Here is a 25,862-nt window from a genome sequence, read left to right on the forward strand (position 1 = left end):
AATTCACAGACCAAATGAAGCTCAAGAAGAAGGAAGACTAAAGTATGAATACTTCGTCCTTCTTAGAAGGGGCAACAAAATGACCATGGGAGGAGATACAGGGACAAAGTGTGGAGCAGAGACTGAAAGAAAGACCATCCAGAGACTGGCCCACCTGGGGATCCATCCCATATACAGTCACCAAACCCAGACACTATTGTGGATGCCAACAAGTGCTTGCTGACAGGAGTCTGTTATAGCTGTCTACTGAGAGGCTCTGCCAGTGCCTGACAAATACAGAGGTGGATGCTCTCAGCCTACCATTGGACTGAGCACAAGGTCCCCAATGAAGGAGCTAGAAAAAAAGGACCCAAGGAGCTGAAGGAGCTTGCATCCCCATAGGAGGAACAACAATATGAACCAACCAGTACCCCTAGAGCTCCCTGGGACTAAACCACCAACCAAGGAGTACACATGGAGGGACCCATGGCTCCAGCTGTATATGTAGCAGAGGATGGCCTTGTAGGATATCAATGGGAGGAGAGGCCCTTGATCCTGTGAAAACTCAATACCCCTGTTTAGGGGAATGCCAGGGTGGAGAAGCAGGAGTGTGTGGGTTAGTGACGAGGGGGAGGGGATAGAGGGTTTTCAAAGTGGAAACCAGAAAAGTGGATAACATTTGAAATGTAAATAAAGAAAATATCTAATAAAAATATAAAAAAATAATAAAAAAAAATCCTCACCACAAGTCTGCTATTGTTTTGTCTCCTGACATGAAAGCATTCGCAGTTCCCCAGCAACAAATAGATTGGTAACTTGGGATTTAAACATGTTTATGAGAAAAAAATTTCAGGATTTTATGTTGTACAGCCAGCTCTATAGAAATTGGTCTGTTGCTCCTCAATCTAGCGAGGATCTAGGTCAGAGCATGCTCTTGTCCATGAGGAAAGGTGCTATAAAAATGGAAACAGGCTTTGAACTTCAGAGACATAGGAGGGGTGTAGTCACTGAATGAAGCTTGGCATATTATAGCCCACGGCAGGTCTACAACGACAGTTAAGCCCATGCATAATACAGCAGGGCAGAGTGTTCCAGATTCTTAAGTGAAATTTCAGAACAATCCATCCTTTACGACTTTTTGAATGCTCACTGTGACACCAGGGTAGAGAAGGGGCTCAGTATCCTTGCATTAAACCTATAGGTATTGAGTAACGTGGCCACAGCTTCATTTTCAGCTGATTAGTGTACCCATACCTGTAGATACTTACACTTACTTCACTGAGAGCTAGGAGAGATGAGTAATGCATGCACGCAGTGCTTAATGTTGTGTGCCACTTGTCCTCCAGTGGATAGAGTTGGCACTAGGCATGGGAGTTGGTAGTTCCATATTAAAGTTTGTGATTCTTCATTAGTTGCAAGATGGTACCTCACACCCTTGTCACATACCTCTTTCTGAAGTACTCTAGTGTTGGGTGTCGTTTTAAGATCATGCTACCGCCCTTTCCAATTTATTATCTCTGTTTCTCCTTCTGCCTTAATCTTAGTGGCTTGTTCCACCTTGTCCCTGCCAAACATCTTTGGGAACCTGCCCATAGCGGAGGCCGCAGACCCTAGCAGACTCCAAGGTCTTGCATTGTTGCTGCATCCCTTTTCCTCCAACACATGGCAGAAAAAGCCTCTCCTCTCCTTCCCTCATCTTCTTTCCTCTTGGGACCTAGAAGTCCCACCTGTCCCTTCCACCCAGCAATTGACTCCTGGCCTTCCTTATTGACAAAGTCAAGAACAAATTAGGGAACTAGACATTAGTAAAAGAACCTCCCCTAACACACCAGTAAAAGGAAATTGTGAAGGAAAAAAATAAAACCTTACAAAGATAACGTTGTAGCCACTGTCATGGGTGATCTACTTGCTTCAGGTGAAGGGGCTATTAGGCAATCATCCTGTCTGACCTGCTGCTAAGGTTTAGATACTATCTGCAGCCTAGCTTGCTGTCCACTGTTCCTGTAGCTACAAATCAATGTTGTGACAGAGGCACCCCAGGTCAACGACACCACATGTGTGGATCCAAGTGTTTCATTTACACTTTTACATCAAAGGCAAAGGCACATGGCATCTACACAGCTTCAGATAGACCCACGGTAAAAACATGCAGGTTTTTAAATGATAAAATGCTAATGATGGAACCCACACAGACTAATTGTCACAATCAAGCATAGAGTGGAATTGTTCTCAACAGTTTCCTCACTATTTAGGGAAGCCTTAGGCTTCTATTAGGGATTCTCCAAAGTTGGAAGGTCCCATCTTTGGACCTTATCTCTGTGGAGTAGTTCAGTGTATTCCATAGTTCCTTTGGCACTTACCATCTTGGTGGGATGGTTCATTGTATGCCATAGTTCACAGACTTAAGAGTCATTATTTTAGATGGCTCATTTTCTTTTCAGTCATATTGGAAACCTGATGGGAAAATAATTAGCATCGTCAGATGTTCTGAGCATTTCACACTCTCAGGATGGCCTCCATAACAATTCATGTTGTTTTCTTCTAAACATTTTTGTATCCTTTGCTGCCTTTATTAAATGCAGAGAGGTAACTTTCCTCTGTTCTTTGGTGGTGTCCGTGACTGAACCCCAAATCATGTAAATGCTAGCCAGACCTCTGAGCTATACTCATAATCCTTGGTGTTTGACACAGAGTCTCTCCGGTGCAGGCCGTCTTGAACTTATTTCACAGCCTTGTCTGGTCTTGAACTCATAATCTCCTGTCTCTATCCCAAGGGCCTATGATTATAGATCTATACCACCATACCCAGATCATAGAGGTAACATTTGAGAAAGGATATTTAGAGCATAGCTACCCTTTCTTCCATAAATATTAGTTACTTCTCTTATTGTCTGACTAGAGAAAATAAAGGCTTAATTCTTCTAACAGAATGGACAAAGAACATCAATTACAGAAATAATTTCAGAATCAGGAACAAAATCTTGCTAGGTAAGAATTTGAATGTTTCATATGCACAATAGGTAGCATGGAAGTTGAGAAATAAGTTACAGGAGAGAGGGCATTATTACAGATGAGATTTGAGTATAGTATTTTTACATGTCATTAGACACAGCTTAATTGTTTCATTTTGTTTTCTATGAGCAAAAAATTACATTTCAATTTCCATTCTGGGCATGCATAACATTATTTTCTCTTAATGAACGGCTTCTTTAACCATCATGAGTGGCCATATGAGTTTGTTCATTTGGAAAGAATTTCAGTTTAATTATGCAGTTAGTTATCATTAAAATGTGAGGCTAATCCAGTTTGTGAGGAATATTATTTTGTAGGTGATTTAATTAATGGCATGTATATATAAGACTAACAATAGCTACTGAATATGTTCATGCATGATTTATGTTGTGTAAGTACTTTCTGAATATTACTTTTGAATATAAGAGTAATGGAAAATAACAGAGACTAAATGAAATCTGGATTACCTGTGTTCAATAATATATCTTAAAAGGAAAAAAAAACTATTTAAAGTCAAAATATCTAAAGATATTATGTTTATACATACTTAGATGGATACTGTTCATATCTGTGTCCATATGAATGATTCTTTGTTACTATATGAGTTTTTGTGACTTAATTATCTGTGACTTTTACAAAGGCCAAGCTTTTCCCTTTCATTTAGTTAGGTTAGTAGTACAAGGCATGTGCATTATGTATATTTTTATACACACCCAAATTGAATTTCTGATCCACAAATATACATGAAATATTGATTTAGAAGAAGCAGTGATAGGTAAAACTGTATAAGTGGTAAAAAAATAATAATTTTATTTATTCAAAAGTCTACACGGATTAGACATGCCCTGTCCTTTAGGATGAGGGAATAATACTAGTGTAGGCAAATAATATTCTCTTTTGTTTCTCTCCTAGAAGTCACTGCAACCAACAGCCAATCCTTCAAAAGAAATCATTCACTTCGTTCCTTTTGTACTGTATGTTAGCTCTGAACCAAATGATAGTGTGTGTCAGTCAAATGCAATACTTACAATGGCATTAAAATCCGACTATCAATGCAGAAGGTCATGGAAAATTAGGTTATTCTGAATAATATCTCATTTGCTTTACATCCACAATCTATCATTTTGCAAGCCATGGTTAACAAAATGTCAAAAATAAAAAAGAACCTGCTTCAGTGAGAATATACATCTTCATCTCATTTATATGTTATTGGGTTAGGCAGGCTAACATTAGCTTGCCAGTGAACATGGTATGAAAGGGATAATACACTTATTTGTTTTAAAAGACCTTAGGTCTTCCTTTTAAACACCAAATTTCTAAAGGCTTGATGCTAGAATTCTACATTATTGACTTATTTTAAATTTAAAGAATTTAAGTTAATATGTAATTGAAGAACTAAAACCAAATAGTTGAAGGAAATGATGTGAGTATTTTAAACTTACTGTTATTATCTCTGTTCTCTTGGTTCACAGAATATTTAAATTTGATTATATTATTTAATTCTCCTAGTATAATGGGTATTAGTTACCTAGATGATTCCAAATTCTCTAGCTAGCTACGACCACCTTTTTAAATATACTGACCTAATAAGAGTTGGAAATCCAGTTTCTTGTCAAGAGGGTAGGGATCGGCATAAAGATTTAATTTTCTCATATTTATGGTTCTGACAGTCTCCTGATCTCTCTTTTTTCACCTCCTGAGGATACTGCCCTTTCTTACGTACAATCAAAAAGCCAGATACTGTCCCAGTGCCCTTTCTAATGCCATAAGTTTCATCCAAATCAAGGGTATGACTAGCAAACGTAATGGAACATTTGGGAAGAGAGTAAAGATTGCAATATGTCATATACAACAAATGCCTTCAATTTCTCTACTACTAGATCTCTCTAATTATTATTACAGCCCCTATGTGTTTGTTGTGTGAGTTAGTCAGCCATGTCCTTGCTTTGATCCAGCCTGCCTCCCACCAGGCTGAGACTGCAGGCATCACTCCTCACTTAGTTCAATGTTTCAAGGCATCTTGGCGTTCATACAACTGGATAATTCTATTTCTTCAGTGTTGGCAGCTGCAGCTTCCTGCCACATAGCTAACCAGCTTTATCTTCTCTGATTCCATCTTCTTTTGGATAATGTTACCTTCCTTGCTCCAAGGTCCTGTTCGCTTCCTCCACGGAACAGCACAGTGGTTATTCTCTTTTAGCCTATCCATGCAGGCATTGCTGATTTAGAGTTAGCCTGCTTGTTTGGGAGTTGTTTTTCAAGCACCCCTTAAGGTACACTTCTGTTCAGAGTAAACATTTCCCAGTGACCAATTCTGTATTCTTCAGCTTTTTTTTTCCCTCTCCTTCCCATATTATATAGCAATTTGGAAATGGAAGACTTAGAATTTATCCAAGAGATAAACTGGAGAACTCACTGGGGAGCTGGTTCAGTGTGGGAAGCATTTACTAGACACACACTTGAAGATCTGAGTTCAGATCTCCAGAACCCCTGTTACAGTATTCCTATGGAGATGTAGGAGGGGGAGGCAGCAGAAGCTCCAGAAGTTATTTGTTTGTCAACCTGGAGCAGGGGGGTGCAGACAGGAAACTTTGTATTAAACAAGGCAGGCAGAAGCTGAGACTAACCCCCAAGGTCAGCCTTTGACCTCTACTGTACACTAAGGCATACATACACACTGCATTCCCTCACCCAAACACACGCACACAAAGGTGAAGAAAGAAATGGAGTGGAGGACAAAGGGAGGAAGCAGGACAGACAATGAAATGATGAAATCACTCATCTTTAAATTTCTCACAGTATGCATCCATTCTCTGTACCTGACAGAGAAACTTAAGCCTAGGCTGGGGCCTTGCTGGCTTAACAGCCGTCCGCAGCAGGAGCTCAATACATGCACTTTCTCCAGGGTTGTTTCCATGATCTTAGAAAACAGCTGAGTTTCTCGGATGCTAAATGGTATCTCAGGTCTAAAATTCACTAATTCTTCACTGTTCCCAGCAAGCATGCCTGCAGGAAAAGACAGAGCATAGAGCCACAGTTGCATGTAGCTACTTCACTTGTAAAACGCACTGTCTCGGACACTCGGCTGTTTTCAGTATTTGTATTTAAGTGGTATGTTAACCATTCATGTATAATTAATTCCTTCATTTCTAGGCAATTTTCACATGCTCTCACTGAAGCCTTTTGAAGCTTCCATCAGAGAGAAACACTCGAGTGGAGGCTTCTTGTTCTAAACCACAGGAGAATTAACCAGTTAATTTTGTTTACTTAATTTACCTTTAGTACTAGAAACTACTCTCAGGGTCTTCTGTCTACTAGGCAAGTACTCTACCACTGAACTACACTCGCAATCCCAAATTTCTTATATTCTTAAAAAATAAACCCCGGGTAGAGTAAGCGTGTGGTGAAGAACAGAAATGGGGAAAGAGACAGCTGTAGTAACTAAGAGTGGAGAGAAATCAAAGCAGTCACTGACATGCAGTGATGTGACTCTTGCAGGAAAAATTATAACTCATAACCTGCTTGTAGAAACTAAACACCTCCTATAAAATATATAAAGAAATACAATGGCCACTCTTCCCTTGAATTTGCTATAACAACTATCTTTTGCGCAAGTTGATAAATGATAAGAAAGTCTGAAGACTAAACCTGAGATCCTTGTCTGAAATGACGAGCCAAAGGAAAGACAAGCACATAAAGGGAGGGGTGCCTGCAAACCATTTTTGTTCACAGAAGGGATCATGAGTGGAATTCAGACGCTCAGCAACAAACACGGCTACAAACATTTGTCCCGACGGGCCACCGGACAAAGAAAACACTCCTGTGAGAACAGAGACCAGAGCTTAGGCCTCTCGTCTTTGAAGTTTGAAGTATTTCCCCGGGACTGCCATAGGCTTCTCTCTCTCTCTGACCCCAGGGGAAGATCACAAAGGCAAATTCTCCTTCATTCCCCCCTTTCAGTTTTCCTGCTAACAACAGGGCCACGGATAAAGCTCAACAGTGATTCATGACATACCATCACCGTAAGGTTTCCAGTCTAAATGCCATTTTAAGTGAGTCTCTTATGTTTTATTAATGCTTCAGGGACATTTAACAGCAACGATGGTGCCAAATGATTCTTCCCATATCGTGTCATTAAAAGCCAGATGTCTGCAGTGACAGAAGCCCAGGCCGACAGCCCCAGGGCCTTCCCTCCTGTTCTCTTTTCCTAAGCTCATTTGCAAGATGGAATTGTGGGGTGTGGCTCCTCATAATTCTTTCTCCCTGGATGTCAAGCAAGCCCCGTTGCTCTTTATTGACTAGGAGAAGATGAAAGGAAAAGGAGAAGGAGAAAAAAAAAGAGGAAGAAGGAGACATCATGGAAGAGAAGATCTTGTAAATTAAAATTCACATTGGAAATCTGTTTCTATTTTTAAATATCTTCCCACGGAGTGAATATGCATTAAAATGATACAGACCTTTATTCCTAGTGTTTCATAACCAATTATCCTATGCGGTGTTTTCTTCAAGTCCATCTCTTCCCTGGAGCCTCCGTTCAAAGCATTACTTCATTTACCAGCCCAAAGAGACAACTGCGGTGGTTGCAGGGTCTGGCTTATGTCCAGGATCTCGTGTGTGATGAGGTCTCCAGTCCTTCTGGGCTTGTGCTGTTGTTTTGCTCCCAAGGGAATCTCTTAAGTTCTCAATGTCTTAAGATTCTGTAGGAAAGTTGAGGGGCTCGGCTTGCCAACGGGACACATTCTAGCTTCTAGCTATGACCCCTAGGACCGTGGTGGCCTTCTACAAACCTATTCACGCTGAGTGATTTTCACAATCACCACTTAGTTCCTGGCCCTGCGCAGGTGAATCTCATGGGTAAAACTGCCCTATCCCCACGGACTCAGCAGACATCAGCCTATAGGGAAACTGAGTCCCCCGAAGCAAAGGGAATGGCAAGCTTGACGAGAGAAGTATACAGAACGTATGCGAGAGTGACTATAAACCTGGACTGCCCTCTGGCAGTGACTGGACTAGACTCAAATGCCTGATATATGACTTTGGTGGAAGGTTTCCGAGAAACATTTCATTATCTCACAGAAGCCTTCTGAACTTGGTTGTACAACCATAATCGGAAATGGAGAGACACAGTGGGCAGCACTTTGTCTCAATTCTCGCACATCGATGCTCCTCCTATGATTTCCCATGGAGAACGTTCTCCAGCTGTTCTCCAGCCAATCCTCCAGAAAGGAAACTCAGGAAGCTGAAGCACAAAAGAGTATGAAGACAGATGGCTAGCATCATTTTTTCAGACGCTGGTTTCTCCCTCTCTCTCTTCCTTTCCCTGTTCTGTCCTCTGAAACACTTCACCGCTTTTATTCTCTACTTTAACAGCTCTTAACATAACAAAACAGAGAGAAAATGAGAGCATCCCCCTCACTTGCGGTGGGGGTACTTATTAATAAGAAATTCTGAGTCTTTTCAGGCTGTATTCCCCTGTGGATAGACACAACTCCAGCGTTTTCTTTTCTAGAAAGTTTCCCATAACTGAGCTAGTTCACTCTGCTTCTTGTGCAGTACCATGTAGATGAAGGAATCCTAGCCAGCAAGAAGCGTCTAGCCCTTTGCTGTGTCCACCCTGTGGCCTATGGTTATCACTAGGTGGTCATACAGAAGGAGTGATCCAACATGTGAGGTGCTTCATCTCAGGGACTATCACTTGAAGCCTTGGCTTAGGACTGGCTGTTTGCTGGGTAGGTCATAGAGTTAGGTCTGTCAGTTCACGCCTCCAAATTGGCACGGGTGACAATGGGTTTGTTTAAATGTTTGCCTTCTCCACTAGAATGTAAGCTTCTCTAGCTGAACGTTGTGTGACCAGAGCCCATATTGGTAGTGCTTTCTTTGCTATATGATAGATGTTTATCAGATACATTGACTGGGGGGCTTACTGTGTGCGAAGTATGTGGGGAACTTGAAAAAAAAAATGGCTTCTAGGATCCTTTCCAGCATTTGGGTTTTCTTTTGGAACATGGATGTGAGCGCTTTACATGTTTAGGACTATCACATGTATTCACGCGTTCCAGATCCAATTCCCACGTACTTCTCACACTGACATTTGTACAGCCCGCTTTTTTGTAGCCTCATTTATTAGCTGTATATCCATATCGATTTTTTTCTTAAAAAGCATGTTTATTTATTTATTTATTTATGTATTTATTCAGTATGGGGATGGGGAGGGGGGAAGGTGTTCCACAGTGCACATCTGGAGGACCATGGACGACTTGCAGAAGCCAGTTCTCTCCTAGCACCAGTAAATCCTGGGGCTCAAACTCAGATCATAAGGATTGGCAACAAGGGCTCTTAACCAATGGACTATCTCTCTGGCTTTATGTCCCAGTATAGCTGCTTCTCAGCTTATGATAAGAGTCACATTTGATAAATCCACCATCACTTGAGAATACGTTAAGTCAAGAGAGCATTTAATACACTCAAGGTAGTAGACAGCCTATGCCAGTATCAGTTTGCTGAACAGCATCCGTTGCTTAGCCTTGAGAAGACCCAGCTGCCAGAAAATTATGGCTTGTTAAGGCAGTCATCATCAGGACAAGGCACACTAGCAATACTGCTGGTCCAGTGGAAGAATCAACCAAGATGAACCACCATCAACTGAAAGATAATACAGATGCCCTATAGTCACTTCCTTTTCTATGCAAGCTATTCTACTTTACTAAGTCCCTGTTTGTTAAGGGTACAATACTTTTTTTAGGGAGTCCCTATTAAAAATCCCTGATGGTTTCTTCTTTATAAAACTACTGTCTAGTTCTGTGGAGTCTTCTTTAAAGACTGCTCTTTCCTCTGCCATACTGCCTTCTCAAAGACTCCATCAAATTGCCTATTATTTGAATTTGTACTTGTTTCATTCTGACGTGCATGATGTACTGACATTTCTTCCCCATTCCAAAATCTCCTAATTATCTATAAGGTGGCTCTAATTCCTGGGACTTCTCTGAGCACAATTTTACAGATATTGGACTTAAATAGTCTCAGCAACACGGGTCTTATTTTATACTTCCTCTCCAAAGACCTAGAAGCTATCTTTGCAAAAATTGAACACTACATCTGTAATTGTACCCGCAGATGTTGCTGCAATTGACTGCAGTTTTAATTAAGAAAAACAAGCTCTGCTATTTAAAAACAGTCCCTTAAATACAGCTCCCAGCTGAAATCTTCCAGCATCCAGCCATCCCACCCCTTCCAGTGGCCTGATGTGCGACGGGGGAGGAGCCAGGAGCAAGCTGGCTCTGGGAAGCTGGAGAGCGCGGGATGGGGAAGTCCCGGAAGTCACTGACCAGAGAGTCTCGGCGGGTTCACTCTGGGCATTGGTCCCAAAAACTACAGGCTCTTCAGCGGGGCGGGGACCGCTCCCGGCCCCGGCTTGGGGACGAACCCGGATCGAGGGAGGCGGGTGGGACGCTCCCAGAGGACCAGGGCGATTGGCAGACGGGGATGAGGGGCGGTGGAGCTTTAGGAGAGGAGCTAACAGGTCGACAGAGCAGACAGCGTGCTGATTGGACGGCACGGAAGGAGCTGGACCAGATCTGGCCGCTCATTGGTCTCAGCAGGCGGAGGAGGCGTGGCCAGCGCGCGCGGGAGGGAGGGCGAGAGAGCGGGGCTGGCCTGTCCGAGAGCCGGTCTGGCTACGAGCGCGGCGGGAGCGCGTTCCAGCTCGGGCCCCGGTGCTATCCTCCGGTCCGCCGCGCTCCGGCCTCGGGTCTCGGGGCGGAGAAGCTCGGTGAAGCGGACGCGGGGAGCAGGGCGGAGGGGACGAGGCGCGCTGCGCTGCCGCCCGGTCCTCACCGGGTGCTGCGGGCCCCCGGCGCGAGGGGCTCCGCGGCGCGCGCACTATGCGGGCGGATTGCCGGCCGCCGCGATGGCGAGCCGGGCGCCGCTGAGAGCCGCGCGCAGCCCGCAGGGTCCCCGAGGCCCGGCCGCGCCCGCCGCCACCGGCCGGGCCGCGCTGCCCAGCGCCGGCTGCTGTCCCCTCCCTCCTGGCCGCAACTCCTCCTCCAGGCCTCGGCTGCTCCTTCTGCTGCTGCTCCTACTGCTCCAGGACGCCGGAGGCCAGCAAGGTGAGTGGTGGCCAGCACCGGTCGGCCTCCTGAGGCTCTTGGCTCTTGGGGGAACCTGCCGACGAACCCAGAGATGCAGAGACACCCCACTGGCGAGGCTGATGTGGCGGGGGGCATGGGAGGGGGTGCCGCCCGGTGTCTCAAGTTTGTGTCGCTTTACTTTTCCGCAAAGCCATTCATTTCTCTGAAAGAGGGACGTGAGACCCTGCTGTGGAGGCCTCTTTGCTGTCTCCCTCTGGACTGATGGACGGAGTAGGAAGCAAATTAAAAAGCATCTTGAGCTTATAAAAGACAGGCAGTGATTGCTGTTCTTGGGGATAGCGCCCAGGTTCTAACGCGAATGAAGCAAATTGCAGTGCTCTCTAGAGCCTTGCTTGCGTTTGCAATTCCTTCTTCAGAGCACCTGCCCATTACTGAGGACAGTGGTTTGTAGATTTGGCTTGATCAAACATAGAAGTGGCCCAGAGTAACGGTCCACTACCAAAAGCGCAAACTTTCCCAGAAAGTTGACAAAGCTTTTTTCCTTCTACAATCCCATTCCAGAAACGGGCACAACTGTTGGTTGATAAATCATCACAATTGAAAGAGAATACAGGACTGAACTTTTTAGTGTTGCTTCTTCGGGTAGCGTACCACATTTTGTTTGGCTTTATTTCTTCCATGGCTTTTCTTGTTACTAATTGCTAGGAAGAATTTCTTGAAATACATTTTTCATTTCTCAGTTCAGCTTCCACTGTGTGCACTTTTTTTTTTTTTTTTGTCAGTAAGGAGTGTCTTCAAGGTCATGGGATTGTGAGAAGGTGCAGCCTTGATGGAGGAGTGAGAGATAATCTCTAAGGGAAATACGTAAACCGTGCTCTTCAATAGTCACATTTAAACTGAGTAACCTAAAGTTTAGAGGTCCAACAGGCAGATTTCAGTCAGCACTTACTGTAGTAGAGTGTGGAAGCCTCCGCAGTTTTGGCATCTGTGTGTGTGTTTTGCTTCCTCATGGTGGGGAGACAGACTTATATGGCTACAGAAGCTTAGTGTGTGGGGGAGGCCCGGGACTAAGTGGTTTGTGTAAATCAGTGCATTTTAACACACAGCTTGGTGAGATAGTTATCCCATTCCCAACGGAGGAAAACCGAGGCACAGTGAATACAGCATATTTTAATGTAGAAAGGAATATGACTATTTAAGCAGTACACTTCTGTGTTTGAACATTTCTCGATGGCTTACATCTAGAAGTTCATGTCATGTTTAAAACAAATCTTCGAGTAACAGAGTCAGCTATATAGGACACTCCTTTGGAGTATTCATTCCCAGACTAATGTAACATGCAACATTATCTTATTTTTAATGATTTTTGAACCATTTCAGTCAGCATTGTAACAATATATTTGTCTCCCATTGCCAAAAGATACCAAAACAAATAGAAATAATGTTAGAGAGTGTAAAAAGACATGATTTTTATTTATTCAAAATTGGGTAGTTTTGTTTGTTTAATACCTTTGTATCAATTTTCTGTCTTGTTCATATGTGAATGCATGTCTCTTTCATAGATTAAGTAAATGAACCAGTAACACAGTTTTACAAAGGGGAAGCATAATGTATTTATCAATTATTAAACATGAGTTACTAAGTTAGTAAATTAAGGACTAGTTTGGTGAGTATCTGAAAATTCAGAAATTGTATAAGAGGCAAATTACATGATTTTTAAAAATCTCTCCCTCTGAGGGCCCTACTGCTGCTTGCAGTGAAATTTCTTTGAAGTTAGTCTTAACTAAGATAACACATTCCTTTAGGGTCAGCTGACATTCCCTCACACAGGATGTGAAGCTCTTAAACACCTCTAGACTTTTTAATATGAGAATGCCCATGTGTTCCAAGGTAGAATTTGTACTCTCTTAGGAAGCCTTGGGAAGAAGATTGGAAGGAATAATATAACCTTATCAGCTGTCTTTGAGTGGTAGAATGTTTCCAAATGTCTGCTACTAGCATGCAGTTATGGTGAAAAGTAAACTGAAGGAACTAGGCTGGCTGAATCAGTCTTGCCCCCACGCAGCCTACCCAGGTAAAAACGTGTTCTGTGCCCATGGGAGTGCATAAGTGCATTTTTATCTTCCTGACACTGTTTTGAAATGATGCTATCTCTTGCCTTTGTGCTACTTAATGCCATATATAGCTCTTTCTCAGCAGATTACCTGCCGAAAGTGATTTTTCTGTATGCTTGGCTTAGAATAAAGTTCATGATGTTTTTGAAAACCTAATCCTTCACAATGGGTTTACTTACATATATTTATAATATAGACATTTTAGATGTAGCTTATATACATGAGTTCAAAAATTCATGGTAAGTTCACCTTCAAATCTTTATATTAAGTTTCAAATCTTTATATTAAGATCATTTTCAAAACCTTTTTAAAAAAATACACATCTTTTTAACAAAACTGAAATTATTGGAGCTAAGCATGATTTCATATTTGCTGCTGTAATATATTTTCATAATAAGCAGTTAATACCCTACTGTGATAGAATTTCTATCTCCAGTTTGCATTATGACTAGGAATTTGGGTCACCTCAGCTCAGTAACCCAGCTTCCTCATTTATATTACAGAAGATTTGTCTACCTTGTGGGCTAGAATGTGACTTGGAAATGATATCATACCAGAATATAATTAATTTTTAAAATCCATTACGAGTGATTTGTTTACAGCCATTCATATGGCATGTTGTCAAGGACATTGATTTTGCAATTTAATAACCTATGGAACAGGTCAAGTTGATTCTTTGAAAGAATCATTTCAGTTAAACAGTAATACGTGTAGTTTATGCATGGAAAAGTTCTATTCTGGTAAACAGGACCTCCATTGGCTTGTGTGATGCTAAGGAAGTCCAGAATTTGCAAATTTTCAGAAATGCAGAACTTCTTCCTCAGCAAAGAAACATTTATAATTGTCGATATTGGGTAGATTTAGAATTTTCTCTCTTTTCTTGGTTTGACAAAACATGGAACACAAGCCAGCTTGCTATCCTAGCTCTTGGCTGAAGCAGGGTAGTCAGGGCTTCCTGATTAGCCACAACATCCATCTTGTGAGCCCCTACCTCAAAAAGCTATCAACCAACCACTCAACCAGTGGTTCTGAACCTGTGGCTCACAGCTCCTTTGGGATTGAGCGGCCCTTTCATGGGGTTCACATATCAGATATCCTGCATATCAGATATTTATATTACTGTTCATAACCATAGCAAAATTGGAGTGATGAAGTAGAAACAAAAATAATTTTATGGTTGGGGTCAGCGCAGCATTAGGAACTGTATTAAAGGGTCTCAGCATTGGGAAGGTTGGGAACCACAGTACTAAACCAAAACAGGGCTCTTTTATGTAGCTCTGTTCTGGGGCTGTCTTTATGACTTTTCCTAATCATTCTCAGCTTAGGTCATCCTTCCAAATAACCAAGATGTGGAAGTAGGAACCCAATATTTGCATGTGTCTAATTCAGGTTCAGCAGAGTAATTTATGTAGTTGTAGTCTAACGAGCAATATGAATATAAGACTGTAAATGGCGACCCTGGATTAAATACATACAAGTAGACAGTGGCTATTTGGAAGGGTATAGAACACTGGCCTAGGATGAGAGGAGTGATACATAGTCCCACTGCCCAAATGTGACTGCTGAGACAGACAGGATGTGAGCCAGGCTAGCAGCTTTTCTCGTGGGGTTCCTGCTTTGGTTTTGGATAACTTTCTCACAACTTTGCAGCCATGGCACTTCATATATGTCTTAGAAAATACTTTACAGAAGATAGTGATAATGTAAAGCAAAACTCTCAGATGGTAACGATCCACAGTTGTCTCTTACTTTATCAATTTTTAATTCTCCCTTCTCTAGTCACATAGTTTCATAATTTTAACACAGGCAAACATATTTATAAAATACCAGCAAATTATAAAATGTAAAATTTTATCACAGTGAATTCACTTTTTATGAAGCTGTCATATCAATTAGGCTTGTATTTTCTTTTACATTTTATTAAATTTGTCATTCAGGAGAGAATAAGAAAGTTTCACTTGAAAATGTTAGTTTAATAAAGTATATCATGATAAATTTTCAGGTCATTATTTGGACCAAATCAACATAGTTCAAGAGCATGGGAAAGTATTCAGATAAACTAGTTTTAATGAAAGCCAGTATAATGATGAGAATTGTGACTTCTAAAAGTTACTGAACTTTGCTTGCTAAATCAGCCCACAGTCTGAAGACAGTGGTTAAAAGACAGTGGTCCAGAATCCTCTGCAAGGCTTTTGTTAAGTTAAGTACCTTTAGCTTTTGAGTTAAATTGTATTGTTTGGGATGTGGGAGGAGTTACCAGTATTCTGTTGAATTTTCTTCAAAAACTGTGGGAGTGGGGTAGCTACCCTGCACTCTCAGGAGAATGTTCACGTGTCATTCAGTACAACCCTGTAACACTCAGAGGAGATAAAGCATCACCTTGTCTTCAGATACCCCACAAATTGAGTAAGTAATTATGCTCCACTGAGTGCCATGCACAGTGGTACGGATTACAGGAGACATTTTACAATGACTGCGGAAGCAGAAGCTTTGCTGATGTGTTAGTTTGGGGTGGCTGGGCTTTCCAGGATTGGCAGATGTTTGAGAAGTGGTGATGGTAGACTCAACAGAAGGGAGTCAAAGGCCTACCCTCTTACACTGAGTAGCAAGCGTTGGCCAGTGCTCCGGGCCATCACTCCTTCCCTAGTGCTGTGCCCTTTGTTTCTGCCTAGTCAGTTGTCAGGTAGCAGTTGACTGGTTACTGTGAGCCAGCCCTGATCTAATGGAGTAGGATATTGCTCTCCATAGTGAGCCCCCTAGCATCTGTCATCAGCTCCTGTATCACTTACAGGATGCTGTCCAAAAGCCACTCTGTGTCACTCATGTGCGCACACACACACACACACACTAGCGACTGGTTCTTTCCTTGGATTTTGTCCTCGCCCCATACAGCCCCTGTCAGCACTTTATAGTTGGGGAATAAGACTGGGCTACTTTGTATTTCACTAAGAAGCACTTTCAAGACATTTTGTTTTAGTGTCTGTGCTGATATCTTTATATAGCAGTGTCCTGTACTTGGAGTCCCCGCCCTTACTTTTCTTTTCTTACTAATCATATTTAAAAATCGCCAAGCATTGTCCTTAGGAAGAGTTGTGTAAAGCATCTCCACCCACCCATATCCAAGTTGGACTTTCTGTGTTGGGTTGAGTGTTACATAGTTTCCTGTTGCTAATATTTCCCCGTGCTGTCTGCTATACTGAATGTTTGTATTAACCCCATATCTGCTGCAGATCTGTTGTCCCAGCACATTATTTGGTGTCAGTCTTTCATGCTTTTGCCATTTGGCTCAGTCCCACACGTAGCCATGAGTCCAGGATTTGGGCTCTTATCTCATTCCCCAAGGAATGGAGCCCTCTCCCAGGGCCTGGGAGTCTGTCCGTCTTCCCAGGCCTCCCCTCCCAGGAGTACCAGTTCTTTGCTATAGTGTCTCAGCTCTGGGAGTTCTCTCAAACTGGAACTCTGACTATAGACTCTTCCTCTTGGATTGGCTGCTTTCAAGAACAGTGACAGCCCAAATCATTGGCAAAAAGTTGAATGAACTCCTGTGTCCTCTCTTTCAGATTTGGGCTTAAAGTTTGGTTCTGATAATTGCCGCAAGCTTTTTTTTTTTTCCCCCTGCAACTTCCAGGGGAAAGTAGATCAAGGAATTCCAGTCATGTTTGACTAATTATGTCAAAATTTACCAGCCGCACAGATTTAAACCTGTCTTCTCAGGTCATTCAGTAAGTGAATTAGTATATGAAATTACTCCAACTCTTCGAAACTCAGCAGTTAAAACCTCCTAAGTTCAAATGTGTGAGACCCACTTTTCCATTCCCTACTCCTGGTTCCCACCTCATTTGCTGTTCATAGAAGTTCTGCGTGGCTCAATGCATCAAATTCTGCAAGTAGAGGACTCAGGTGTCCAGGTAAAATTGGAGGATTAGCCTGTAAGTGACCAGAGTCACCTAAGCCTTGGTTCTGCCCTTCACTCTGTAACTCTATGTGTCTCGGCTGTTCTTGAGCTTCAGCCTCTACAGTCACAGTTGGATTAGGGTTTATCTTGTCCTTTCTTGCTTGCCAGTGTTCACATTGTATCCTAGGAGCTCACTGTCTGGATGTGAGGGACGGCCAGGGTGGAGGCTAGGTTTTCGTCAGGACTCTTGGGGTCCTAGAAACTGAAATCCAGGCCTGCTAAATGTAGAGGAGAACTTACTGGATTTTAGAGTAGAGCTGTACCTTGCTAAGTCAAGGAAAAGCATGCAGTTGCTCTTCAGAAACCAAAGTTTTGGCCTCACTTTCCTCTCCAAGGTTTCTCTGTGTGGAAGGGGTCATTGCTGCTTTAAGTCCCCAAGATTTGAAGTGCTAAAGTGGAGTCACTCTGGGTTTTCCTTTTTGAGCAAAACAGAGAAATTAGAGGGAAGAGTGAGTAGGCAGAGGGTGAGTCAGTGCCCACCCTGGACCAGGCAGCTGACCAGAGGGCATGAGGTCATATACAACTGTCCCTCAGTGCCCACCCATGGACCAGGGTGCTATGTATTCCTGGCTGACCTGATGCAGGCTCTCTACAGGTCTCTGTCCCAGCCTTCTATGCATGGTAACAAGTGCCACCACACACAGCTAAGTTTTATTGAATCCACTCAATTGCCTTGGAAGCTGCAAGGTATAAATCCCATTTAGGTGAGCTTACATAAAATTATGGAAGGTTTCGAAAGTTATCTAGTGTTTGCTTCTGAATTAAGCATGGTGTGTTAAAGACTGTTTTATTCTTGTTCGTAGTTATCCATGTGAGTAGAGTGCATTGCCTGACAGATAGCCATGCTAAGCTGACATAAATGTGTGTAATCAAGCATATTAAAATATGGACAAGGAGTTCTTGGTACAACTCACCCTCCCTGGAAATACTTGCTGCATCTGTCCGGCTATAAACTATATGGACAGGGCCCACCATGCCATGCAAAAGCTGTCCATTGTCAGCTCGGGTATATTGAATGTGAAATACTGTGGGGTAGCTGAGCAGAAGTTGGTGATCTTATAATTAGATAATGGATTTTGAGGATTAGGATAAAGATAAGGAGATCTAGAACTTTCCAAGTGAACAAGCTGCTCAGTTGGAGTAGAAATAATTAGTAAGGAGCAACTCTCAGGAATTTATTATCATCTTCATAAGACCAGAGACCATCTTGGCCTCTGAAGTTGCTATAAATTTCTAAAGTAATAAGGCATTGTTCTTCTTGTTAATTGGCTAGATTGTAGCCAAAGTATAAATGGGTCAACACAAAAGAAGACAAAAGCCGTTCAGATATATTTTCAGTAGTGTTATTGTGCTATTGTGAGAATAATCCCCACAAATGTGTATTAAGAGCATGAGTGTGAATTCTGCCCTTGCCACCAGGTGGGCTCATACAGTAAATAAGTGGATTCCTACCATTGCCCATTTTACAGAGAGCAAAACCGTAGCATAGCTAGAGTAGCTAACCTCAAAATCACAGTGAGTCCTTGAGAATGGACATTTGAGCTTGCTATAGAATTCTCAATAGTTTAACCATGGGATCCTGGGTAAAATCTGTCTCTCTCTCTCTCTCTCTTTCTCCCCCCAACTCCCCCCCTGTGTGTGTGTGTGTGTGTGTGTGTGTGTGTGTGTGTGTAGTGAAGATCTGCATTCCTTTTAAATTCAGATCTGTAAATTATTGCATGGGTCGGATAACCTATGGGGGCTTTTGCCTGGAAAGGGCTCCTTTATCCTCTCCTTTAATTACCTGCAGCTCTTCATCTAGAGTGGGGCCCATGAGCTGTTCCTATGTACATTGGTATGTCCTGTCGGCTGGTGTTGTCATTGTTCAAGTACAGTTTAGGTAACCATATTTAGGAGATTTAATGGGTATGGTTTCACTAAACACATACACAAATGAGCAGGACTAAGTGGACTCAGGAGGCTCTATTTGTCTATGAACATGTGATGCACGCATACACACACAATATGTAACTGGTAACTAAAGAAGAGGTTATGGGGGCCTGAAGAGGTGACTCAGTGGATAAGAGCACTCACTGCTCTTCTAAAGGTCCTGAATTCAATTCCCAGCACCCAGATGGCAGCTCACAACTGTCTGAAGCCATCTTCTGGTGTGTAGATATACATGTTGAAAAATACCACTAAGTTTGTAAATTCATAAATAAATGTTTAAAACTTGAATAAAAGAGAAGAGGGGGACACAGAGGAGTTGGAGAAGAAAGAAGAGGATGTAAATACAGTACTCATATGAAATTCCCACACATAAATAATAAAGATCACATGGAGGAATGAGTTTAGGACAAGAGAATGATGGGATTGTTTAGTTTTCTAAGTTTCCCTTGACACTGCATCCATATCTGCCTTATATTTAGTATTAAGAAAATAAATAAGAGAAAGGGGTCACCAGGCAATAAAAAAGGAGGCACAGAGCCATTGTGAAAAGCCAGCACAGGGAGTGCATCCACCTGCTGGCATTCTGGGAGAGGCAGCACTGTGGATATTAAGGAACAGTGACTGCCAGAGAGAGTGTGGAGATTGTGGGGGGGGGGGAGGGGTGATAAGGAGGAGAGAAATACATGGCATGGCCATTAGCATCCAGTGATGAATTTGCCTAAACCCATAGAATGTGTAGGACCAAGAAGGGTGTAAACTGAGCTCTGAGAGATGATGCGTCTGTTGCAATCGTCAGTTCTAACCAGCCCTTCGTGATGAGCCTACACGCTAAAGCTGCTCTAGGAAAGAAGTCTGCCTAAAAGTGTCACTGTGTTATGTGGAAGAGCTGTCATGTGAGAATGACAGTCAAAAAGAAAGTACTCCACCAGCATTAACATCAGAGCTCACTTTCAGAACACAGCACATTACCAGGGACAAAGACCAGGAAGTGAAATGAAGTTATAGTTGAGATCTTCGGCTTAGGAAACCTGGGAGTCTTAGGGCTTGCCTCGTATTTCTAGTCTGGAAATTTACAGTGTGAGTAAAAACTGCACTGTAGCCAAGTGAAACTGGATGAATCGCTAACAGTTGTACCTTTTCTCTGTGAACTTTTCTCCTGCTCACTGAGAGCTGCGTGGTTTTCTTCCCATCTCCCGGGTGTGTTCCGAGGTATTACAAAAGCGACACTTAGAGGCAGTGCAGTCAGACTCAACATTTCACTATACAACCAAAATCCTTGAAAACTCTGGACAAGTTTCGGTGTAGTGAAAGTTCCATTGCTTTCCATTTGGGGCATATTTCTACAGGTTTGAGATTTGCTGCATCTGTATTTGCTGTGGTAAAAGAATACATAGGGCTCCTATTGTTAAAATTTGATAATTGTATTATTTATTAGTAACCGTATCACTAATGTGCAAGGGTGACTGGGCCATCAGGGCACACACTTGTCTAAAAAACATACCTGGTTTGGAGTTTGGATAAAACAGCTTGAAATAAGCTGTATTCCTAGTTGGATTATTTCACAGGCATTTGAATATGTTTAATGTTTTCCTTGGGGAAACTCTTAAAAAATAAAAACAAAAGAAAATCGTTCAGTTATTTTCCTGGAACAGTATCAAAATTTGTTATCTGGCTTAACACATCTGACCTTGCACTCTTCAGAGGAAGTGAATGCGTGTTCTCTAAGTAACCCCAGAGTACTTCTGCAGTGGCGGAGCAGTCGGATCGAGTTCCAGTGTTCTTCCCCTGACAGAAGTACATTCAAGATGAAAAGCGCACAATAACAGCATCTACCCTTTCTGGTCAGTTATAGTCTAGAGGAGACCATGGGGAAGGAGAAGGAAGTTGGTGGTGACGGTGGTGATAATGGTGATGGTGGAGTTTGCCCAAATTGTAGTGCTGTAGGGTTGAGAGTGTTGTCTGGTTGACTTCTGTAGTACTTATACTTCATCAGTTCTGTTATGTAAACAAACATGGGTAAGAGTGGGTAGTGTGTCCTAGGCATAGAACATCACCGCTATCAAAACACTAGTCCCCAAATCTGGGGACAGTATACCATTAAAAACAAAGGGTTCACTTGCTTCAGATACTGAGAAGAGGGAGATAGGACTCTCCACTTGTTAGCTGCACCCTGAATGAGTTGAGCCACACTGTCCTTTGGCCAGATAAGCCCAGCCCAGAACTAAGACACTGGTTTTCTAGCCTTGGTCCTAAGTCATACTCTTGAATCGCACTTGAGGCCATTCATTCTCTGGTCCATCCTGAGAGCCTTGGGTAGCACTCCAGCCTCTGCCTCAGCTGTCCGGAACAGCCCTCTTCCTCCATTAGAGATGACTGAAAACATGCTGTGCTGCCTGGGAACCTCTGCTGCTGTCAGCAAGTTAGATGGCCTTGATAATTATCTAGGGCTTGGTTCTACTTTTAAATATGTTTACATATAATCAGGTGTTTTCTTAGGTCAACTTTAGTTTTAAGACTCAAAAATAATCAGGAAATCATTGCTTCTTTTGAAGTGAAAGCAAGGACCTGGTTTTTCCTTGTCTTAAATTTAACATGGGGCCTTTTCAGTGGTGGGAAGCATTTTCCACTCTGCAGGCATGGACCTTTCAGTAGTGGTTCTCAAACTTCCTAATGCTGGGACCTTTTAATACAGTGTCTCCTGTTGTAGCAAGTCCCCCAACCATAACATTTTTTTTGTTGCTATTTCATAACTTCAGTGTTGCTACTGTTCTGAATCATAACATAAATATCTGGTATTTCCGGTGGTCTTAGGTGACCCCTGTGAAGGGGTTATTTAGCTCTGAGGGGGTTGTGACCCACGGGTTGAGGAACCACTGCTTTAGTAGGTCAAAGATAGTTTAGCAGGTCAGGAGTCTATGCCAGTGTGCGGAGAGTCACAATATAAATGTATTTCTTCATTGAAAGCAACTGCCGGCCTAGTAGGCATGGGTGCTCTGCCTGGTGACCCCTTCGAACTGGGCTGTCTGGACACATAGGTGATGGCAAATTCTGTCTAGTTGGGTTAAATTTATCACTCCTTGAAATGTAAAACATTCGAGAATGTTCACTGCAGCAGACTGGAGACGTCCTTTTAACTGGGGCTTCTGGTGCGCATCATCTGCCTGGAGAGGAGGGAGTGCTGAACTCCAGCTCAGATTTTAGAGCATTCTTGGCACACTGCTGTAGACTTGTTGGCTGTGCCCTCCCTCCCCCATACCAGATTTTGAAAAAAGTCTGCTCTGTTTTAATTGCTTTCATCTTCACATGCGGAAGGCCTGTTTCCATCAATTATTAGGTATCTTGTTAGCTTTAAACCATTGTTAATGGTGGAGAGAACAAGAAACAGTTTCTATATTTTACTGAAAGTTAAAACATCTAAAAAAAATTACTCTGAACACTCTGCTTGTACTCTTTGGTAACTCTGGCTTTAAAATAACAATCTCAAGTTGACTGATAGTCTGCAGAGGAATCCGTGAACTGAGATGGTATGTTACAGTCACGTGTGGGTTGTCAGCAGGTGATTCTTGACTTTCAGAATTCCATTACACTTCCAATCACAGCTTTTAATTCTGCATATCAAAAATAGCATAATCTGAAATGTTTAATTATCTATCAAAGAATTGTTTTTTAAATATTGAAACATTCTAGGGATCACAAGCTAGTTTCAAATGCTAGATACTGTTTCAGGGTAGTTGTTTTTGCTTCTCTAAGGGAAAATGTTAGTGATTATTCCAAAGGTACTTATATCTCAGTTGCTTATTTTCACACTGGAGGTTTTTATAGCCTTATGATTTTACTCTAGGTTATATCCAAGAGAGACAGAGAGAGGGAATTTTATGGTAGCTTTGGAAGGAAATGGTATTTTTTTTATTATGTATGAGCCTGTTTTACTGTAAAAATCAGTGGGTGTATTTCACACCCACATTTACTTTGTTCTCTCCATATTTTTTATATTATTAATCCACTATACCTAGTTCTTGTGCATGAATGAAATCAGGGGTGGGAAATAAAGTGTAGTATTGAGTGAAAGCTAAACTTTATGTGAAGTGTTTTTTCAGAAAACAGAATTTATAGTATCCAACTCAAAAGTAGACCAGCATGCAGTACTAACGTGGGTCAGGAAGTAAAGCCCCAGCCGAAGCCACTGCTGCTTCAGGACCGTCAAGGGCTGCATGTGGATAGTTGCTGCTTTGTGGAAATGAAACTGCCTTTTGGTAAATTGAAGTTACTCTATCACTTTCAGTTAGTGCATACTTACTTGCCACCTCTCACTTGCCCTATACTACTAAGCTGTTATAACGTTTAATTTGTTCTAGTGAATTGAATGCATAGTACATTGTTAGGTAATAACATGAGGGGGATTCTGTTACTGCCATCCGTGCCTGTAATGATTAAGTTAAACCCACAAGTGTCAATTTTAATGTTTTCTATAAGTCTATACTATTCCAAAAGATGATAATGAATAGTTCTTTTAAAGGAGAAAACCCCATTATTTTAAAAGGGATGTATTTATCATCCTATTAAAAAGAGACTCACTGAATCTCGTTGTTACTGAATGTTGAACATTACCTTGGGAGCAACAGCTGAATCTTCTAAATGTACATTTTGTTAATGACTTCTTTACTCAGTTAAAAATCATCTGTGAGAAAGTTAAGATGCAAACAATATGCTGTTACTAAAACTTGATACTCAGTTGCTGAAGAAATTTCTGAAACAAAGTAATCCTGCTGTTAAGATATTAAAGTCATTTCTGCAGTCGGCCATTGACTTTTTGCCTCTTCCTTTTTATTATGAGAGAGAAATTTGGGAGGGGAAGTCACACAGCCCAATTTCAATGGAATATAGAATTAAACATCACCGAATCTAGCTGTAGTTCCTTGTCTGAAAGATGGCCAGTTGTCTGGGACATCTTGGCATGTGATAGTTTTTTCCTCAAAATCCTGCTCCTGCTCATAGAGACTTTAGCAGCTGACCGCATCTTTACATTTATGTTTACTTTGAGTGGTTACTGTAAATACATGGTGATCGTCTCTTAACAATAGGATTTATTACGTTATGTCTTTAAGTACTGTATAACTGTATGTTCAAATGGAAAGTCCTTTGAACTTATAAATTTTAGTACTTTGAATTGTGTTAGTCATTGTTGATTTTGTCTTGACTTCTTGGCTCCTTCTCTCCATCTTGAGTAGATGTGCTAAGAACTGTGTTGTCTGCTCTGTTCTTTGCAAAGGAAGAAGTGCCTCTGTAAATATGTGCTGTCATCCTGTGTTGCTATAGGTCTGTGTGTAGACGCTGATTACATGCAAGCTTGAGGAGGGAGAACCATCCATTTGGTGTTTTGTTTTTGTATTTTTAGGTGATGGATGTGGACACACTGTACTAGGCCCTGAGAGTGGAACCCTTACATCCATCAACTACCCACATACCTATCCTAACAGCACTGTGTGTGAATGGGAGATTCGAGTAAAGACGGGAGAAAGAATTCGCATCAAATTCGGTGACTTTGACATTGAAGATTCTGATTATTGTCACCTTAATTACCTGAAAATCTTTAATGGAATTGGAGTCAGCAGAACGGAAATAGGTAAGGCATTAATGCATGCTACCTGTCGTTTCCTTAAGGTTTAAAACTGAAGCAGTTATTGTTACTTAATACTAACTAGCTGGCACATAAACCATTGTAGACAATGTAGAAATCTCAAATTGAGTCTTCTTTTGTGAAGAGGGAATTCTAGTCTTCTTATTAGCACATGGTTGCCCTTGTACAAGATGCACATGGTACCCTCGTGTAAGACACACTTGGTTACTTTCATGCAGGATGCCACTGTACTGCTTCTAAGAAGGTAGAAGTAAATTCTCTTATGTTTATGTTTCCTTTGATCATTTTATTTATAGTCATAGGATTCGGATATAATTGATGCATGGTCAGGATGCAGTGTAGCATGCTGATCATGAGTTCAGAATCCAAACTGCTCTGGATTAAAGCCTAAATCTGCCATTAGCCTGCTGTGATCTGTTGGGAGCACCTGACCACTGTTTTCTCAGTTATATGCTCTCTCTCTCTCTCTCTCTCTCTCTCTCTCTCTCTCTCTCTCTCTTTGTGTGTGTGTGTGTGTGTGTATGTGTGTGTGTGTAGCCTGGAACAGTGTGTGATTGCATAGTAGGTGCAGAGAACAGAATGGTGACTGTATTCCTAGTGTAAGAGCAGTGGTTCTCAGTTAGAGCTGTGTAACAGTCACCTGGGAGACTTACAAACATACTTTAGACCTGCTTTCCATCCAAATCCAGCAGATTGAACTGGGTTGTGTGAGACAGAAGCCTCAGAGTTATAAAAGGTTTCCAGGGAAATCTACTTTGCCTCCAAGATTTAGGGGCTTTGGCTTAGAGATCACTACCATTCTGTTACGAAAGGCTGAGACCTGTAAAGGTTTTAGTGAACTGACATAAAGTAAAGACCACTCGACTTCTCTGAGCTTATTTGGAAGCAGATATTGGTATCAACACGTAACATTTTTCAGGATTACAGTAGGAACGTGGTGTCTTGCTCTTTGACTATCCAGCTGTGGCCATCCCCTCACTCCTCCATCCCTAACTGAGTCTTTCATCCTAGCCCATTTCCTGCTACTGACTGAGAACCTCTGAGTTACCAGAAATTCTTCGTTATCCTGGTAGCTTGAGTAGCTCCTCCATACCGTCACCGTACGATGTTGGGTGAGATGGTCAGAACTTGTGTGGCCACCGTGGTCC

The 25,862-nt window shown here is 42.0% G+C and overlaps 1 protein-coding gene across 1 annotated transcript in view; it reads left to right on the forward strand.

Moving 5' to 3' along the window:
- Nucleotides 1–10,663: 10,663 nt before the first annotated feature.
- Dcbld2 (discoidin, CUB and LCCL domain containing 2) overlaps nt 10,664–25,862 on the forward strand; it is a 57,356-nt gene continuing 42,157 nt past the window's right edge. Inside the window, exons 1-2 of the mRNA XM_021209286.2 lie at nt 10,664–11,096; nt 24,472–24,699. Coding sequence (XP_021064945.1) covers nt 10,898–11,096; nt 24,472–24,699 — 427 coding nt within the window. The 5' untranslated portion in view covers nt 10,664–10,897. The remainder of the gene's footprint in view (nt 11,097–24,471; nt 24,700–25,862) is intronic.

This window comes from Mus pahari, chromosome 12 (genome assembly GCF_900095145.1).
Source record: "Mus pahari chromosome 12, PAHARI_EIJ_v1.1, whole genome shotgun sequence".
In the NCBI taxonomy this organism is placed as follows: Eukaryota; Metazoa; Chordata; class Mammalia; order Rodentia; family Muridae; genus Mus; species Mus pahari.